The sequence below is a fragment of the Megascapheus bottae genome, chromosome 1, assembly GCF_031878675.1.
Source record: "Megascapheus bottae isolate mThoBot1 chromosome 1, mThoBot2.hap1, whole genome shotgun sequence".
NCBI lineage: Eukaryota > Metazoa > Chordata > Mammalia > Rodentia > Geomyidae > Megascapheus > Megascapheus bottae.
Genome location: NC_143509.1, coordinates 105135778 through 105155740, shown reverse-complemented (window position 1 = coordinate 105155740; position 19963 = coordinate 105135778). Strand labels below are relative to the sequence as shown.

Here is a 19963-nt window from a genome sequence, read left to right as displayed (position 1 = left end):
TCACGTGTCAGCTGCGGGGCCCCATGCCAGTACTGTGGACTCCTCAGGGAACACGCAGTACAGTGACTGGGCCACCGTGCTGCAGGCCTGTCCTCCCGCCCTGGGAAGGGAAGGTCCTGGTACCTCCCTGATCTCCTTGATCTTGGAGCCGCCTTTGCCGATCAGGGACCCGCACTGGCTGGCAGGGACCACCAGCCTCAGTGTCACAGGGGGCTTGCTGGTGGCAGGGCTGTTGCTCATGGAGGTAATGATGTCCTAGGGAAGAAAAGACAGGCATGTTGGCCCCATGGAGGCAGGCACGGCTGTGTTTCAGGGCCTCCCTGCCTCGCACCTGCCTTGCTGCACACTCAGAACTCAAGAGGCCCCCCTCACATGGCAAAGTGTGCAGAGGACAGGCCTGGTGGTCACAGAGTCCCCACAGCTAGGCTGGACTCAGAGGCACAAGGACATACCAGCCAGATCAGAAGAGGGGGACTCCACGTGCTGGCCACACACCAGCCTCAGAAGGGGCCTGGTCAGGAGTCATGGAGTAGCATCACCAGGAAACAGGCCCAACGCCTTCCCTTTTCTTAGTACAATGCCTATTGTACAGTGCCAGCTGCACCAGGGAAGTGACTGATCCCTTGTTATACCCAAAACACGGCCTGGGCAGCTCTGGGCTCCTTGTTCATTTCCACACACTGTACTGCTCCTTGTCTTAGGCCCAGTCCCACCCACCCACAGCCTGTTAGAGGTGGCCCACTGCCCAGCTTGTACTCGGGCCACACTGGCTTGACTGGGTTTCTTGTCTGTTCATCCCTAGCCTAGGGCACAGTTTTGGTTTCTGTTTCCTGCTTGCAGTAGACACATGTTCTGCCCTTTATCCAGCGAGTGGCTTTTGTAGCTGCCATGTGCTGTGCTTCCTGACACGAGGAGTCCTGGGGTCAGCCATACAGGGCATTCTGTGTTCACAGACTGGCTCCTGCACTAGCACCCACTGGATGAGCGATGCTGGGGATTACCAGTGAAGGTGGGTAAAGATGTTCTCTTCCCAGTCACTTGTGCTGAGAGCTCAACTTTGACCCAAGCAGGCCTGCCTGCTGGGGGTGGCTGTGCTGGAGGCATGTGAGCATCGCATTCCCACTTATCTGGCCAGATCCCACGGGCCACCTAATGCTCCTCTTTCTGGAAGTGTCAGCCTGCAGGATCCCATCTCGGTCCAGATCCTCACGCCTCTTTCTATGTGTCTTCCCCATCAAGCACGACTAGGACCTTCAACGGGTACACTGGACCTGGGGACACTAGACCAGCTAATACGGTCTCTTCAAAGAGGAAGGGAGGGAGACTTCAGACCCAGGGGGTGGCACGTCTCCAGATGAGATTCTGGTTTAAAAACTGCTTCGCCTAAAGCATCTTTGGCTCACATAAGTAGCAACCTGACAGGCTTCAGCACAAGCTCCACACTGGTCTGGTGGTCCTCTTGCCTCAGGTATTACTGGCTGTCTTCAGTTAGATTTACAGTGAAAACCAGGCACAGAAACATGGGCTAGAGATGTAATTTTGCAGCACATAGCATATGGGAGGTCCTGTGTTTAACCTAGTTAAATTTTTTTCAACACTTGGAATTTTTCCACAAAAGGGGAGTTGCTAAACGGATTAGGAGCATTAAAGAAGCCCATTGGTTTATGCTAGGATAGGAAAATACATGAATGAATTCTCAGATTCAGGAAGATCACATCCATGAAAGGGAGAATTGTCTCAAAGACTCCCCAGGGTAGACTTTACGACAGGAACACCAGCATGTCCCACCTGTCAGGACCACCCAAGCCACGAAGCCAGGCGGCCATGGTCCAAGGAGGGCCTTGCTAGCAAGCCTAGATGCCACCTGCAGGTTGCTGCCTCTGAAGGCAGGCAGGATGCAAGAACTGTGGCATGGAAGCATCTACCAAGATTTCAAAGGAAAGCCTGGGAAGCTGGATGGTGTGGGATGGAGCCAGATGCCATGCAAGCAGCTGGGCAGGGTGCTGCATGGGGCTGAGGGCACCACCAGCCCTGGAGTGCTGAATGCAAATGCAGGAACATGCAATGTCTACCAAGGGAAGCTGTAGGCGGCACAAAAACCAGCCCAGGAGACCAGTCGTGTGGCTGCAGTGTGAAGTTAGAGGTAATGCCCAAGCCATCACACAGCAGCTCTGGGACTAGACATGGAGCTACAAGGAGCCCTGCTGGCCCCACTGGGTCTGGTCTTGGCTGGGTCCAGTGCCTCCATGTCACTCCTCTTCCTTCTTTTTGGAACGGGCCATTGCACTTAACTTGTAGTTTGCCTTGAGTCTCGGAGGACCTCTAGACTTGGACTCTGGATAAACACTGCCACAGTTAAGTCTTTTGGGACCCGGGCAGAGTTGCTTCGCTTCATCTGAGCCTCATGTGTTACAGGCTCTGTCCCTGACTTGGTACTCTGGGGAGGGGGTGAAAACTGGACATGGAGACAGTAGAGATTCTAGGTGACAGGGTATCACAGGTCTAAGGGGGATGGTTTCCCTAGGCCAACATGCTCACTCCACGATGCGCAACCCAGCCCCGCTGGACTGGCAATGACTCTGCCCAACTATAGACTGTCAACTGCAAAACCAAGCCAAACCAAACCCTTCGCTTTATAAATGAACTATGTGCCAGCTGATTAACAAATTATTTCTATTTGTTACTCAAGTGACAGACACATCTTTCCTGTTGTCCCCCTCTTTTGGCAAGGGGGACCCTCAGGGCATTGTGTATTTGAGCACCCTCCTAGCCTTGTTTCTTTGGATGATTATTTTTAGGTTGGGTCTTGGGGTGTTTGCCCAGCGCCAGTATGTGGCTGGGCTCTTCCTACCTGCACCTTCCCACACAGCTGGGACCTAGTAAAATGGGGTCTTCTGAACTACTTGCCTAGGCCAGCCTCAAACCAGAATCCATCCTAGTCTCTGTTCCCCCTCCGCCAAGAGCTGGGATTACAGGTGTGATCCACTTTATCTGGTATGTTTGATTTTGTCAACTGCGCTGGTAGGAATTAGAGTGATGGTGTTTTCACTCACATCTGGTGGGGACAGCAGACTGCCATCGACCATGTCCTAGCTATTTTCATTTCCTCCTGTAGTCTCTGGGTCAGGGATTCTACATTTAACTCAATAACCTTCAGGCAACAATGGACAGGACAAATCCACATCTAAGTTGTGATGATGTGGGAGGGCAAGCTGGATGCTGGCAGTGTGGGCAGGACTCTGAGGTCAGGGGCAGCTGTGAGTCTGGTGGGAGCTATGTTCTGAGGCAGGTCTGGTGCATGGTCTGAGGAAACAGGACGGAAGTGGACTTCTCCAACATGCACACATCAGGCATGGCTTGAGGAGGAGGAAGGGTGGACAGGGGCACAGGAGGTGAGAAGTGTTCAGAGGGTGGCCCCCTAGGCCAGCAGATGTCCTGTGAGGGCCTGAATTGCCAACTCATCTTAGAGGATGGGAATAAGGGAACCAGCTGAGTTGAGGCCTTGTGCAGATGAAACTTACCTCCTCAAATTTGTATGCAATCATGGCGAAGGCCTTGAAGATGGCATCTGTTGGACCTGTAATGGTCACAATTCTCTCTGGGCAGTTTCCCTCTGAGATGTTGATCCTGGCACCACTCTATGGTAAGAGGAAAAAGAGGGGTCTGGAAACAACAGCCTCCAGATAGTACAGGCCTGGCTCTCCAGACAGGACCCACCTCAGACTCAGACTCCAGATAGCACAGATCTACCTCTCCAGAACCAGGACCCACTGCAGACCCAGACTCGCGATGGTACAGGCCTGGCTCTCCAGACAGAACCCACCTCAGACCCAGACTCCAGGTAGCACAGGTCTACATCTCCAGAACCAGGACCCACTGCAGACCAGACTCGTGATGGTACAGGCCTGGCTCTTCAGTGGGTCCTAACCACTGAAGACACAGGCAAGTAAAATCCTTTTCCCTTATGAGTGGAATTTTAATTAGCAAAAGTCTGTATGCTCCCAGGGGAGTCTGCACGCCCTCTGCTGTCAGGGGGAATACCACCCCCACCCACTTGAGCAAGAAACTTCCATCCCTATGCATATGGGGCAGGGCATGAAGGGCCCACAGTAGACCTGTACGGGCCCTGAGATCCTCCTGGGCCTTGGCATCCTGACCTTGACATGGGATAGTGTCCATGGCAAGTCACACTCACCTCCTCGCGCATCTTCTTCACTGTTTCCCCTTTCTGGAATGGAGACGTAGATGAGAAGGCGTCACTGACAGCTCGACAGAGGGTGTGTGGGCCTGACATGGCCTTGGATGCTAGGGACTGCTGCTGTTCTGCAGGCTATGGTGGCCAGTGTAGCCGGCCTATCCCCTATGAGTGTCCAGCCTTGTCTGACACTGTGAGTGAGCCAGTCTCTTCACTCATTGGGTGAGATCATTTCCCCACAACCCCAAAGACTTTATGATGAGGAAACCAAGTCCTGGGAAGGTGGGGACACTCCCTCAGTGGCACAGTGACCAGCCAGGCAGGCTCTAAGGCCCACTCTCACCACAGCATCAGGGGTAGCACCAGGTGGGCCTGGGAACTCAGAGGTGCCTAGCAGGAGGGCTGTACCAAGTGTAGTCACCCCCAGATATTGTCTCCAAAGACAAAGGGTAAGAAAGAACTCAGGTGACGGTCAGTGGAAGGCTCCTCCAAACTTAAGGTACCATGCAGAGACGAGACCCTGGGTTTCCCAAAGTGGCCAAGGTAACATGCAGGGAGGGTATGCCTGGCCCTCTGCCCCAACTCCCTTGCCTGCAGGAAGCTTCCTCTTGGCCTTCAGCCCATCTTGGAAGGGAAATATAAGAAGGATTTACTATCGTTAGGGAGAGTGTTCAGAGGAGGCCTGCTGAATAATACAAGCAAGTAATTTTCTAGGGTTGCAAGCCTGGGTGTCCTGTGGACCGCTAACATAGTGGGCAGTGGTGGCTAACAACAGCTTTGCCAGGGTCAAGGGACATGTCCACCTCTGAGGCTGCTTCAAGGGAGTGCAGCCAGAAGCAGGAAGAACTGCTAATGGACTGCCAGGCAGCACTCCTGCCATAGACGCCCAGAACCAGGGGCTGCGGTGACCTTGCCATCCCCTCAGAGTGAGCAGAGCACGTGTAATAGTTACCTTCCCAATGATACTTCCAACTTCCTGTGGGGAAACAAAGCCACAGAAGGAGAATGTCACAGAGCAGAAGAGAACATAGTTTGGGGACAGGTGCTGCCATCTATCTTTCTAACATGAGAAGAATATTTACTTATCCATTGTGCTGGATGGAACCAGAACGACATGCATGCTAGACAACCCCTCAATCACTGAGCCACACTCCAGCCAGACAGGAGGGAAATTATATTCCATCCACAAGAGATGTGAACACACTTATATCTCAGCTGTCCGGGGGGGAGAGACTGGAAGGAGTGTAGTTTGAGTTAGTAAGACTCCATCTCAGCCAATAAGCCAGGCATGAGGGTGTGTTTCAGCTATGCAGAAGAAGGGGTAGGCATCACTGTCTGAGGCTGGCCTTTTACACAAAATGTGAGACCTTATCTAAAAAATAAAGCAAAAATGGGGTGGAAGTGTGGCTCAATGGCAGAACACCACACTAGCAAGCATAAGTCCCTGAGTTCAAACCCCAGTTCTGCAAGAGAAGACAGTAAAGGAAAGGGAGAAGAAGAAGGGAGAGAGAAGGAAGAAGGGGAGGGGGGAGACTCAGTTTAAGCTGGGTTGTATGTTTCCTCTGTGCCATTTGACTAGGGCTGATTAGAGATGGTGCCCACCCTGGCTGACAAACTGCCAGAGGACAGGACACAGGCAGCCAGTTGATTTCCAGATAGACAGTTTGGGAAAGGCACTCAAATTCTGGCCTCAAGGAAATCCTGCTTCCCAGGATGCTGCACTGCCTTTACCATGGCTAGTTTCACGTGGACACTTCCAGTGCCTCCACAGCCACCATGGTTCTGCAGCCATGCTGAGATGGTCGCAGGGTGCACACCCTGGTGGGGTCAGTGGTTGCAGCACTTCCCTGCCTGCAGGACAGCCCGGATTAGGGCGACCTCCATGCATCACTTGAGGCAGGAGTAGCCACCCAGCTTGATGTCTTAAATTTGCCTTGCTTTTCCTCAATACAGCCAAGCTCTCACAACCCCTGCACGGCTGCAGGGCCGTGGCCAGGGCATGGGACCGGAGGAAGCAGAGAGCATGAGGGACTGATGCTCCCATAAGGGTTATCTAGGTGTGTCCCTCCTTGCAGGAGGACCTGACATCCTAGGCAGTGTGCACCCAGCTATGTAGGAAACATGACTAGGTACTCAGTGACAGGTACGGGTGGGCTGCACAACTCAGGTGGTTGCAGTAGCTGTATAAGTTTGAAGTAAAGGTTTTTGTCAGCACTCAGGCTTGCATTCGGGTCCTTATGGTTGCTAGGCAGGCACTCTACTGCTTGAGCCATCACCTCAGATTTTGTAGGTTTGATATTGCTTAGACCATGAAGATGTCCAAGCCCAGTCCTGGCAGTCCAGTCCCAACAGTCCAGTCCTTGCTGTTCACTCCTGGCAGTCTAGTTCCCACAGCCCACTGCAGCCCAGTCCCCACAGCCCAGTCCCCACAGCCCAGTCCCCACAGCCGAGTCCCCACAGTCCAGTCCCCGCAGCCCAGTCCCCACAGCCCAGTCCCCACAGCCCAGTCCCCACAGTCCAGTCCCTCTCAGTCCAGTCCCCACAGTCCAGTCCCTCTCAGTCCAGTTCCCGCAGTCCAGTCCCCACAGCCCAGTCCCCACAGCCCAGTCCCCGCAGTCCAGTCCCCGCAGTCCAGTCCCCACAGTCCAGTCCTCACAGTCCAGTCCCTCTCAGTCCAGTCCCTCTCAGTCCAGTCCCCACAGCCCAGTCCCCGCAGTCCAGTCCCCACAGTCCAGTCCTCACAGTCCAGTCCCTCTCAGTCCAGTCCCTCTCAGTCCAGTCCCCACAGCCCAGTCCCCGCAGTCCAGTCCCCACAGTCCAGTCCCCACAGTCCAGTCCCCACAGCCCAGTCCCCGCAGCCCAGTCCCCGTAGTCCAGTCCCCGCAGTCCAATCCCCACAGTCCAGTCCCCACAGTCCAGTCCCTCTCAGTCCAGTCCCCACAGCCCAGTCCCCACAGTCCAGTCCTCACAGTCCAGTCCCTCTCAGTCCAGTCCCTCTCAGTCCAGTCCCCACAGCCCAGTCCCCGCAGTCCAGTCCCTGCAGCCCAGTCCCCACAGCCCAGTCCCCACAGTCCAGTCCCCACAGCCCAGTCCCCACAGTCCAGTCCCTCTCAGTCCAGTCCCCACAGCCCAGTCCCCGCAGTCCAGTCCCCGCAGCCCAGTCCCCGCAGCCCAGTCCCCAAAGTCCAGTCCCCACAGCCCAGTCCCCACAATCCAGTCCCTCTCAGTCCAGTCCCTCTCAGTCCAGTCCCCACAGCCCAGTCCCCGCAGCCCAGTCCCCACAGCCCAGTCCCCACAGTCCAGTCCCTCTCAGTCCAGTCCCCACAGTCCAGTCCCCACAGTCCAGTCCTGACAGTCCAGTCCCCACAGCCCAGTCCCCGCAGCCCAGTCCCCACAGTCCAGTCCTCACAGTCCAGTCCTCACAGTCCAGTCCCTCTCAGTCCAGTCCCCACAGTCCAGTCCCACAGTCCAGTCCCCGCAGTCCAGTCCTCACAGCCCAGTCCCCACAGCCCAGTCCCCGCAGTCCAGTCCCCACAGTCCAGTCCTCACAGTCCAGTCCCTCTCAGTCCAGTCCCTCTCAGTCCAGTCCCCACAGCCCAGTCCCCGCAGCCCAGTCCCCACAGCCCAGTCCCCACAGTCCAGTCCCTCTCAGTCCAGTCCCCACAGTCCAGTCCCTCTCAGTCCAGTTCCCGCAGTCCAGTCCCTCTCAGTCCAGTCCCCACAGCCCAGTCCCCGCAGTCCAGTCCCTCTCAGTCCAGTCCCCACAGCCCAGTCCCTCTCAGTCCAGTTCCCGCAGTCCAGTCCCTCTCAGTCCAGTCCCCACAGCCCAGTCCCCACAGTCCAGTCCCTCTCAGTCCAGTCCCGACAGTCCAGTACCCACAGTCCAGTCCTCACAGTCCAGTCCCTCTCAGTCCAGTCCCTCTCAGTCCAGTCCCCACAGCCCAGTCCCCGCAGTCCAGTCCCCACAGTCCAGTCCCCACAGTCCAGTCCCCACAGTCCAGTCCCTTTCAGTCCAGTCCCCACAGCCCGGTCCCCACAGTCCGGTCCCCACAGTCCAGTCCCTCTCAGTCCAGTCCCCACAGTCCAGTCCCCACAGTCCAGTCCTGACAGTCCAGTCCCCACAGCCCAGTCCCCGCAGTCCAGTCCCCGCAGCCCAGTCCCCGCAGTCCAGTCCTCACAGTCCAGTCCCTCAGTCCAGTCTTCACAGTCCAGTCCCCACAGCCCAGTCCCCACAGTCCAGTCCCTCTCAGTCCAGTCCCTCTCAGTCCAGTCCCCACAGCCCAGTGCCCGCAGTCCAGTCCCCGCAGCCCAGTCCCCACAGCCCAGTCCCCACAGTCCAGTCCCTCTCAGTCCAGTCCCTCTCAGTCCAGTCCCCACAGCCCAGTCCCCGCAGTCCAGTCCCCACAGCCCAGTCCCCACAGTCCAGTCCCCACAGTCCAGTCCCCACAGTCCAGTCCTGACAGTCCAGTCCCCACACCCCAGTCCCCGCAGTCCAGTCCCCGCAGCCCAGTCCCCACAGTCCAGTCCTCACAGTCCAGTCCCTCAGTCCAGTCCCCACAGTCCAGTCCTCACAGTCCAGTCCCCACAGCCCAGTCCCCACAGTCCAGTCCCCACAATCCAGTCCTCACAGTCCAGTCCCCACAGCCCAGTCCCCGCAGTCCAGTCCCCACAGTCCAGTCCCCACAGCCCAGTCCCTCAGTCCAGTCCTCACAGTCCAGTCCCCACAGTCCAGTCCCACAGTCCAGTCCCCACAGTCCAGTCCCCACAGTCCAGTCCCTCAGTCCAGTCCTCACAGCCCAGTCCCCACAGTCCAGTCCCCACAATCTAGTCCTCACAGTCCAGTCCCCACAGCCCAGTCCCCGCAGTCCAGTCCCCACAGTCCAGTCCCCACAGTCCAGTCCCTCAGTCCTGTCCTCACAGTCCAGTCCCCACAGTCCAGTCCCACAGTCCAGTCCCCACAGTCCAGTCCCTCAGTCCAGTCCTCACAGTCCAGTCCTCATAGTCCAGTCTCCACAGTCCAGTCCCCACAGTCCAGTCCCCACAGCCCAGTCCCCTCAGTCCAGTCCCCACAGTCCAGTCCCTCAGTCCAGTCCTCACAGTCCAGTCCCCACAGTCCAGTCCCCACAGTCCAGTCCCTCAGTCCAGTCCTCACAGCCCAGTCCCCACAGTCCAGTCCCCACAATCCAGTCCTCACAGTCCAGTCCCCACAGCCCAGTCCCCGCAGTCCAGTCCCCACAGTCCAGTCCCCACAGTCCAGTCCCTCAGTCCAGTCCTCACAGTCCAGTCCCCACAGTCCAGTCCCACAGTCCAGTCCCCATAGTCCAGTCCCCACAGTCCAGTCCCTCAGTCCAGTCCTCACAGTCCAGTCCTCACAGTCCAGTCTCCACAGTCCAGTCCTCACAGTCCAGTCCCCATAGTCCAGTCCCCACAGCCCAGTCCCCACAGTCCAGTCCCCGCAGTCCAGTCGCCACAGTCCAGTCCCTCAGTCCAGTCCTCACAGTCCAGTCCTCACAGTCCAGTCCTCACAGTCCAGTCTCCACAGTCCAGTCCCTCAGTCCAGTCCTCACAGTCCAGTCCCACAGTCCAGTCCCCACAGTCCAGTCCCTCAGTCCAGTCCTCACAGCCCAGTCCCCACAGTCCAGTCCCCACAATCCAGTCCCCACAGCCCAGTCCCCGCAGTCCAGTCCCCACAGTCCAGTCCCTCAGTCCAGTCCTCACAGTCCAGTCCCCACAGTCCAGTCCCACAGTCCAGTCCCCACAGTCCAGTCCCCACAGTCCAGTCCCTCAGTCCAGTCCTCACAGTCCAGTCCCCACAGTCCAGTCCCCACAGTCCAGTCCCCACAGTCCAGTCCCTCAGTCCAGTCCTCACAGTCCAGTCCTCACAGTCCAGTCCCCACAGTCCAGTCCCCACAGCCCAGTCCCCACAGTCCAGTCCCCGCAGTCCAGTCCTCACAGCCCAGTCCCCACAGCCCAGTCCCCGCAGTCCAGTCCCCACAGTCCAGTCCTCACAGTCCAGTCCCTCTCAGTCCAGTCCCTCTCAGTCCAGTCCCCACAGCCCAGTCCCCGCAGCCCAGTCCCCACAGCCCAGTCCCCACAGTCCAGTCCCTCTCAGTCCAGTCCCCACAGTCCAGTCCCTCTCAGTCCAGTTCCCGCAGTCCAGTCCCTCTCAGTCCAGTCCCCACAGCCCAGTCCCCGCAGTCCAGTCCCTCTCAGTCCAGTCCCCACAGCCCAGTCCCTCTCAGTCCAGTTCCCGCAGTCCAGTCCCTCTCAGTCCAGTCCCCACAGCCCAGTCCCCACAGTCCAGTCCCTCTCAGTCCAGTCCCGACAGTCCAGTACCCACAGTCCAGTCCTCACAGTCCAGTCCCTCTCAGTCCAGTCCCTCTCAGTCCAGTCCCCACAGCCCAGTCCCCGCAGTCCAGTCCCCACAGTCCAGTCCCCACAGTCCAGTCCCTTTCAGTCCAGTCCCCACAGCCCGGTCCCCACAGTCCGGTCCCCACAGTCCAGTCCCTCTCAGTCCAGTCCCCACAGTCCAGTCCCCACAGTCCAGTCCTGACAGTCCAGTCCCCACAGCCCAGTCCCCGCAGTCCAGTCCCCGCAGCCCAGTCCCCGCAGTCCAGTCCCCACAGTCCAGTCCCTCTCAGTCCAGTCCCCACAGTCCAGTCCCCACAGTCCAGTCCTGACAGTCCAGTCCCCACAGCCCAGTCCCCGCAGTCCAGTCCCCGCAGCCCAGTCCCCGCAGTCCAGTCCCCGCAGCCCAGTCCCCGCAGTCCAGTCCTCACAGTCCAGTCCCCACAGCCCAGTCCCCACAGTCCAGTCCCTCTCAGTCCAGTCCCTCTCAGTCCAGTCCCCACAGCCCAGTGCCCGCAGTCCAGTCCCCGCAGCCCAGTCCCCACAGCCCAGTCCCCACAGTCCAGTCCCTCTCAGTCCAGTCCCTCTCAGTCCAGTCCCCACAGCCCAGTCCCCGCAGTCCAGTCCCCACAGCCCAGTCCCCACAGTCCAGTCCCCACAGTCCAGTCCCCACAGTCCAGTCCTGACAGTCCAGTCCCCACACCCCAGTCCCCGCAGTCCAGTCCCCGCAGCCCAGTCCCCACAGTCCAGTCCTCACAGTCCAGTCCCTCAGTCCAGTCCCCACAGTCCAGTCCTCACAGTCCAGTCCCCACAGCCCAGTCCCCACAGTCCAGTCCCCACAATCCAGTCCTCACAGTCCAGTCCCCACAGCCCAGTCCCCGCAGTCCAGTCCCCACAGTCCAGTCCCCACAGCCCAGTCCCTCAGTCCAGTCCTCACAGTCCAGTCCCCACAGTCCAGTCCCACAGTCCAGTCCCCACAGTCCAGTCCCCACAGTCCAGTCCCTCAGTCCAGTCCTCACAGCCCAGTCCCCACAGTCCAGTCCCCACAATCTAGTCCTCACAGTCCAGTCCCCACAGCCCAGTCCCCGCAGTCCAGTCCCCACAGTCCAGTCCCCACAGTCCAGTCCCTCAGTCCTGTCCTCACAGTCCAGTCCCCACAGTCCAGTCCCACAGTCCAGTCCCCACAGTCCAGTCCCTCAGTCCAGTCCTCACAGTCCAGTCCTCATAGTCCAGTCTCCACAGTCCAGTCCCCACAGTCCAGTCCCCACAGCCCAGTCCCCTCAGTCCAGTCCCCACAGTCCAGTCCCTCAGTCCAGTCCTCACAGTCCAGTCCCCACAGTCCAGTCCCCACAGTCCAGTCCCTCAGTCCAGTCCTCACAGCCCAGTCCCCACAGTCCAGTCCCCACAATCCAGTCCTCACAGTCCAGTCCCCACAGCCCAGTCCCCGCAGTCCAGTCCCCACAGTCCAGTCCCCACAGTCCAGTCCCTCAGTCCAGTCCTCACAGTCCAGTCCCCACAGTCCAGTCCCACAGTCCAGTCCCCATAGTCCAGTCCCCACAGTCCAGTCCCTCAGTCCAGTCCTCACAGTCCAGTCCTCACAGTCCAGTCTCCACAGTCCAGTCCTCACAGTCCAGTCCCCATAGTCCAGTCCCCACAGCCCAGTCCCCACAGTCCAGTCCCCGCAGTCCAGTCGCCACAGTCCAGTCCCTCAGTCCAGTCCTCACAGTCCAGTCCTCACAGTCCAGTCTCCACAGTCCAGTCCCTCAGTCCAGTCCTCACAGTCCAGTCCCACAGTCCAGTCCCCACAGTCCAGTCCCTCAGTCCAGTCCTCACAGCCCAGTCCCCACAGTCCAGTCCCCACAATCCAGTCCTCACAGTCCAGTCCCCACAGCCCAGTCCCCGCAGTCCAGTCCCAACAGTCCAGTCCCCACAGTCCAGTCCCTCAGTTCAGTCCTCACAGTCCAGTCCCCACAGTCCAGTCCCACAGTCCAGTCCCCATAGTCCAGTCCCCACAGTCCAGTCCCTCAGTCCAGTCCTCACAGTCCAGTCTCCACAGTCCAGTCCCCACAGTCCAGTCCCCACACCCCAGTCCCCGCAGTCCAGTCCCCGCAGCCCAGTCCCCACAGTCCAGTCCTCACAGTCCAGTCCCTCAGTCCAGTCCCCACAGTCCAGTCCTCACAGTCCAGTCCCCACAGCCCAGTCCCCACAGTCCAGTCCCCACAATCCAGTCCTCACAGTCCAGTCCCCACAGCCCAGTCCCCGCAGTCCAGTCCCCACAGTCCAGTCCCCACAGCCCAGTCCCTCAGTCCAGTCCTCACAGTCCAGTCCCCACAGTCCAGTCCCACAGTCCAGTCCCCACAGTCCAGTCCCCACAGTCCAGTCCCTCAGTCCAGTCCTCACAGCCCAGTCCCCACAGTCCAGTCCCCACAATCTAGTCCTCACAGTCCAGTCCCCACAGCCCAGTCCCCGCAGTCCAGTCCCCACAGTCCAGTCCCCACAGTCCAGTCCCTCAGTCCTGTCCTCACAGTCCAGTCCCCACAGTCCAGTCCCACAGTCCAGTCCCCACAGTCCAGTCCCTCAGTCCAGTCCTCACAGTCCAGTCCTCATAGTCCAGTCTCCACAGTCCAGTCCCCACAGTCCAGTCCCCACAGCCCAGTCCCCTCAGTCCAGTCCCCACAGTCCAGTCCCTCAGTCCAGTCCTCACAGTCCAGTCCCCACAGTCCAGTCCCCACAGTCCAGTCCCTCAGTCCAGTCCTCACAGCCCAGTCCCCACAGTCCAGTCCCCACAATCCAGTCCTCACAGTCCAGTCCCCACAGCCCAGTCCCCGCAGTCCAGTCCCCACAGTCCAGTCCCCACAGTCCAGTCCCTCAGTCCAGTCCTCACAGTCCAGTCCCCACAGTCCAGTCCCACAGTCCAGTCCCCATAGTCCAGTCCCCACAGTCCAGTCCCTCAGTCCAGTCCTCACAGTCCAGTCCTCACAGTCCAGTCTCCACAGTCCAGTCCTCACAGTCCAGTCCCCATAGTCCAGTCCCCACAGCCCAGTCCCCACAGTCCAGTCCCCGCAGTCCAGTCGCCACAGTCCAGTCCCTCAGTCCAGTCCTCACAGTCCAGTCCTCACAGTCCAGTCCTCACAGTCCAGTCTCCACAGTCCAGTCCCTCAGTCCAGTCCTCACAGTCCAGTCCCACAGTCCAGTCCCCACAGTCCAGTCCCTCAGTCCAGTCCTCACAGCCCAGTCCCCACAGTCCAGTCCCCACAATCCAGTCCTCACAGTCCAGTCCCCACAGCCCAGTCCCCGCAGTCCAGTCCCAACAGTCCAGTCCCCACAGTCCAGTCCCTCAGTTCAGTCCTCACAGTCCAGTCCCCACAGTCCAGTCCCACAGTCCAGTCCCCATAGTCCAGTCCCCACAGTCCAGTCCCTCAGTCCAGTCCTCACAGTCCAGTCTCCACAGTCCAGTCCCCACAGTCCAGTCCCCACAGTCCAGTCCCCACAGCCCAGTCCCCACAGTCCAGTCCCCGCAGTCCAGTCCTCACAGTCCAGTCCCCACAGCCCAGTCCCCACAGTCCAGTCTCCACAGTCCAGTCCCTCAGTCCAGTCCTCACAGTCCAGTCCTCACAGTCCAGTTCCCACAGTCCAGTCCCTCAGTCCAGTCCCTCAGTCCAGTCCTCACAGTCCAGTCTCCACAGTCCAGTCCCTCAGTCCAGTCCTCACAGTCCAGTCCCCACAGTCCAGTCCCCACAGTCCAGTCCCTCAGTCCAGTCCCTCAGTCCAGTCCCCACAGTCCAGTCCCCACAGTCAAGTCCCTCAGTCCAGTCCTCACAGTCCAGTCCCTACAGTCCAGTCCCCACAGTCCAGTCCCTCAGTCCAGTCCCCACAGTCCAGTCCCCACAGTCCAGTCCTCACAGTCCAGTCCCCACAGTCCAGTCCCCACAGCCCAGTCCCCACAGTCCAGTCTCCACAGCCCAGTCCCCGCAGTCCAGTCTCCATAGTCCAGTCCCCACAGTCCAGTCCCCACAGCCCAGTCCCTCAGTCCAGTCCCCGCAGTCCAGTCCCCACAGCCCAGTCCCCACAGTCCAGTCCTCACAGTCCAGTCCCTCTCAGCCCAGTCCCCACAGTCCAGTCCCCACAGTCCAGTCCCTCTCAGCCCAGTCCCCACAGCCCAGTCCCTCTCAGCCCAGTCCCCACAGTCCAGTCCCCACAGTCCAGTCCTCACAGTCCAGTCCCCACAGTCCAGTCCCCACAGCCCAGTCCCTCTCAGCCCAGTCCCCACAGCCCAGTCCCTCTCAGCCCAGTCCCCACAGTCCAGTCCTCACAGTCCAGTCCCCACAGTCCAGTCCTCACAGTCCAGTCCCCACAGTCCAGTCCCCACAGTCCAGTCCTCACAGTCCAGTCCTCACAGTCCAGTCCCCACAGTCCAGTCCCCACAGCCCAGTCCCTCTCAGCCCAGTCCCCACAGCCCAGTCCCTCTCAGCCCAGTCCCCACAGTCCAGTCCTCACAGTCCAGTCCCCACAGCCCAGTCCTCACAGTCCAGTCCCCACAGTCCAGTCCTCACAGTCCAGTCCCCGCAGTCCAGTCCCCACAGTCCAGTCCCCACAGCCCAGTCCCTCTCAGTCCAGTCTCCATAGTCCAGTCCCCACAGTCCAGTCCCCACAGCCCAGTCCCTCAGTCCAGTCCCCGCAGTCCAGTCCCCACAGCCCAGTCCCCACAGTCCAGTCCTCACAGTCCAGTCCCTCTCAGCCCAGTCCCCACAGTCCAGTCCCCGCAGTCCAGTCCCCACAGCCCAGTCCCTCTCAGCCCAGTCCCCACAGTCCAGTCCCCACAGTCCAGTCCTCACAGTCCAGTCCTCACAGTCCAGTCCCCACAACCCAGTCCCTCTCAGCCCAGTCCCCACAGCCCAGTCCCTCTCAGCCCAGTCCCCACAATCCAGTCCCCACAGTCCAGTCCTCACAGTCCAGTCCTCACAGTCCAGTCCCCACAGTCCAGTCCTCACAGTCCAGTCCCCACAGTCCAGTCCCCACAGTCCAGTCCCCACAGTCCAGTCCTCACAGTCCAGTCCCCACAGTCCAGTCCTCACAGTCCAGTCCCCACAGTCCAGTCCCCACAGTCCAGTCCTCACAGTCCAGTCCCCACAGCCCAGTCCCTCTCAGCCCAGTCCCCACAGCCCAGTCCCTCTCAGCCCAGTCCCCACAGTCCAGTCCTCACAGTCCAGTCCCCACAGCCCAGTCCCTCTCAGCCCAGTCCCCTCAGCCCAGTCCCTCTCAGCCCAGTCCCCACAGCCCAGTCCCTCTCAGCCTAGTCCCCACAGTCCAGTCCCCACAGTCCAGTCCTCACAGTCCAGTACCCACAGTCCAGTCCTCACAGTCCAGTCCCCGCAGTCCAGTCCCCGCAGTCCAGTCCCCACAGTCCAGTCCCTCTCAGTCCAGTCCCTACAGTGCAGTCCCCACAGTCCAGTCCCCACAGCCCAGTCCCTCTCAGTCCAGTCCCTACAGTCCAGTCCCCACAGTCCAGTCCCCAAAGTCCAGTCTCCACAGTCCAGTCCCCACAGTCCAGTCCCCACAGTCCAGTCCCCACAGTCCAGTCTCCACAGTCTAGTCCCCAGAGCCCAGTCCTGACAGTCCCGTCCCCCACAGCCTAGTCCTGACAGTCCCTTCCCCCACAGCCCTGTCCCCACAGTGGGTCTGGCATGTGCTCTGTCTACCTTTCCATGCATCAACAGACGGATGGTAAGGGTGACATTCAGGCCACCTTCTGAGACCTTCGACTCCATCTTTCTTCCAAAATGCAGCTGGGAGTGGTGGTTGAAGGTGCTGAGGGTGCTGTGAGGAAGGACGGATGGAACCCAGATGGCGTCACCTGGAATGAGAAGGCATAGCTGTGATCACTGGAGAACATCCATGACAATCAGGGAACATCTGTGGGCACCGGGCCGTCCACGGCCTCTGGGGAATGTCCATGGTCCTGAAAGCGCCTCCTGGCCTGCAGTGGCTGCTGCCCCAGGTGGAAGGCTTCACCGGGGAGTTCCTGGTGTTTGAGCCTCGGCTGATGACTTTGGGCAGGTCAGTCAAGTCTCAGTTTCCTAATGTGTAAGGAGGGTCAGGGAGCACAGAGGGGCTGGGAGGCAGCACCAGAGCCCCTGGCCTAGGAAGCCTGCGTCTCTCTTGGTGCTCGTTACCCCTTTCCTATCACACAGGGCTTTAGTTTCCTGTGGAACTGGCTCTGTATTCACCACCCAGGATTATCCCACTTGTGTCCTTGGAAGCTTCCTTCCGCTGATTTAGATTCGCCACGGAACTGTTAACTCTACCCCAGTCCAAGTCCCCAGAAGATGCCGTTCCCACTCGCTGCATCCGCGGCCTTTGTGCAGTCTTTACAGACAAAGCGGGGTTTCAGGCAATAATCAGGAAGTGTTCACAGAAGAGTGACACCATGACTGCCACTGGGGCGACCTGGGGTCAGGGCCTTGTGACTGATGCTCTTAGATCCCCAGCACTAAGATTCCATGAGCAGCAAGCCGGCCCCTCTCAGGGAAAATGTAGGATGAGGACAGCTCACCCCAACAAGAAGGGTGCCAACTCATTGCCTGGCCATACCTGAATACAGGCCCAAGGGGCCTGGCGGAGCGGATCAGGGAGGCTGGGCAGAGAGGATAAAGTGGCTCTAGAAATGCTCGTGCACAGGAGATATCCTAGGGCGGCCAGACCTGGGAGGAAAAGGCTGGTGGGGCTCTTGAGTCCCCAAATCCTGGTTCCCCAGCAGAAAAGAGGGGAAACTGGATAGGGCACAGGATGGGACATGCGCATGGAAAGGATGCTGGGCCCTGGAACCAAGCTGGTCAGGTTCCAGTGGTGAAGAGCTGCTTGGTGAGAGGGATTGGCCCAGCACGGGTACCTAGAGACCTGTGGAGCAAAGAAGCTGACCAGGGACCTACATACCCACCCAGGTGTGTGTACCTGAGGGATGAGTAGGGTCACGGGGAAGATGAAGGAAGAAGTACAGTGTCCTGGGATGAGCTACAGAGAATGCCTCCTGTTCTGTCCCCCAGTTAGACCTTCACTAAGTGAAAGCATCACACACACACACAGCTGCCTAAGGAAACTGTCCAGGAACAGTCTTGCGGTGGGCCTGGAGGCCCTGGAGTTAGCCTGCACAGAGAGGGGACACAAGGAAAGATAGTGGGGTAAAAGTTGGGGCAGCTTCTTTTTCTTCAACAAAAATATATCTGCTAAAAGATACACAATAGAGAAAAATAAATTAAGCACATTCCAGTTATTTGTGCTATGTGTGCCAGCAGGCCTCTGTAAAGCTGATGTATTGACAAAATACATGTCATCATTTACTCACACTAATGGGTTTACAAATACTTCCTCGAAAGACTACATTGTTAGTTTTAATTATTGCTTACAATGAAACAACACCTTTTGAATAACAAAACTTTAACATAACATCTAACAAGGATTTCATATAACACAAAGAGTTTAAAACTCCAATCTTGCCATTATTACTCCATGTCTTTCTGGTGCAATACCAGCCACATTTATTTACATTTAAAAACAAACACTCACTGGCTACATGAAAAAAAAGTTCTAGTAAGGATTTAGTTTATCAAGGTTAACTTGAGTATAACAAGGTTAATGTAGGGAGAAACAAAAAAAAAGAGCCATTTCCTGCTGTCCTTCAAGGAAACAGGAGTTTAAGACTCTGCAATGATTATATTTTAAATGCTAAACAGGTCCATGTGGAAAAGTATAGGCAGAGACTAGAAAGTTCTGCTGACCAGCACTAGAACATGGTCTTCGCAAAATGCTGAACCCTAAGAGGGTATCAGGAAGAAGGGCCTCAGGAGAGCAGGGTCTGGCCCATGTGATTGACAGCTCATCATCTACACAGATAATTCTGGAAAAGCTCTTCTTACAGATTCCTGCTTCTGCTAAGACTGATTTACCAACCCCATAAACTGGATCACACTGTGGCCAGTCTGGTGCTCTGTGCCTCCTTTTTAGTTAAACGTATCTCCCTGCCAGGAGGACAGCAGGGCCCTGTGGCAGTTTGTTACATAAATGTTTCCAGCCCAGAGAGGAGAAAGTAGGTCAGCGCCTGCCCCCCATGCTTCTGGCTCTATGCTGTCAGTAGCAATCAATCACACAGGCCAATGCCTTTCTGCATCTGAGGGCACAAGGGGGAAGCATGCAACTCTTGGAGTCTGAGTGTGAGTGGTTATCCTGTAACATTGGTGAGGTCACTGGAGAACAAGGATGTGGCCTTCAAGAACCTACCTTATTATAGCTACCGCTTGAGAGCCACAGACCCCTCAGCTGGTATAGGGTGAGTAAGCACCTAGCTTGTCCTCGGCTGTTCTTGTCACGCCTGGGGCTCTTGTGCATGTAAGATGACTCTACAGAACCCTACATCTTGACTTAGCCACAAGGACACTTCTGCCACAGTTGTGTGGTACCAGAGAAGACAGATCAAAGTTTTCTTCAAAAGGAACTCTGCGGGGGAGTGTAGTCTAGTGGTAGAATGCTTGCCTAGCATGCATGAAACCCTGGGTTTGATTCCTTGCTACCATATACACAGAAAAAGCCAGAAGTGGCACTGTGGCTCAAGTGGCAGAGCGCTAGCCTTGAGCAAAATGTGTCCAAGGACAGTGCCCAGGCCCTGAGTTCAAGCCCCAGGACTGGAAAACAAACAGCCGGTGTGGTAGCAAATACCTGTCATGCTAGCTACTCAGGAGACTGAGATCTGAGGATCCGGTTCAAAGCCAGCCCCGACACGGAAGTCCATGAGACTCATCTCCAATTAACCACAAGAAAACTGGAAGTGGTTCTGTGGCTCAAACGGTAGGGCAGTAGCCTCAGAGACAATGCCCAGGCCCAGAGTTCAAGTCCCACAACCAACGAGAAAAAAAGGGACTCTGTGGGAAGCAAGCTGTGGTATGCCCAGCCCTCTGAGGACACACTGGATTGGTGGCCCTTCCTGGAGCTCTTCCCCTCTGGGACCTCATCCCCTGCCCTTGTAGGGCCTGTCCCAGTGGTGGGTTAAGTGCCACTCTGTGTAGACCCTCCCCAGCCCCATGCCCATGCTGCACCCAGACTCCCAATCTGGACTGCTAACAGATGCAGGGGCTCCCCAACCACACAGGGTCTAACAGATTTTGCCTTTGACATGTGCAAAGGAAGAACTCCTTCCTCAGGGCATCCTGCTCTCTTAGAGTGTGACCTAGGTCCACACTGCCGACTCAGCTCCTAGATGCCTTCCCACACCCTACTGTAGGTTTTTATGCTGCTGTCCCTCACCCAAGAAACAGGCAGAGCCTCTTCCCACAGTAAGACTGGGGCTCCCATCTCTCATCACCCCAGATTTGCTACAGTTGGCACATATGGCAATCCTGAAGCACTGCCCCAGGTTGGAGGGATGCACCA

At 57.8% G+C, this 19963-nt stretch overlaps 1 protein-coding gene across 13 annotated transcripts in view; it reads right to left on the bottom strand.

Annotated features, from left to right (window-relative positions):
- Pcbp3 (poly(rC) binding protein 3) overlaps nt 1-19963 on the bottom strand; it is a 180679-nt gene that overhangs the window by 24598 nt on the left and 136118 nt on the right. For 12 of the 13 annotated variants that reach the window (XM_090350672.1, XM_090350707.1, XM_090350690.1 and 9 more), the window contains 5 exons: nt 16243-16397; nt 5148-5171; nt 4196-4228; nt 3522-3638; nt 124-255 (listed from right to left, as the gene is read on the bottom strand). In XM_090350672.1, coding sequence (XP_090206798.1) covers nt 124-255; nt 3522-3638; nt 4196-4228; nt 5148-5171; nt 16243-16397 — 461 coding nt within the window. The remainder of the gene's footprint in view (nt 1-123; nt 256-3521; nt 3639-4195; nt 4229-5147; nt 5172-16242; nt 16398-19963) is intronic. The other variant, XM_090350698.1, reaches the window with a different exon arrangement.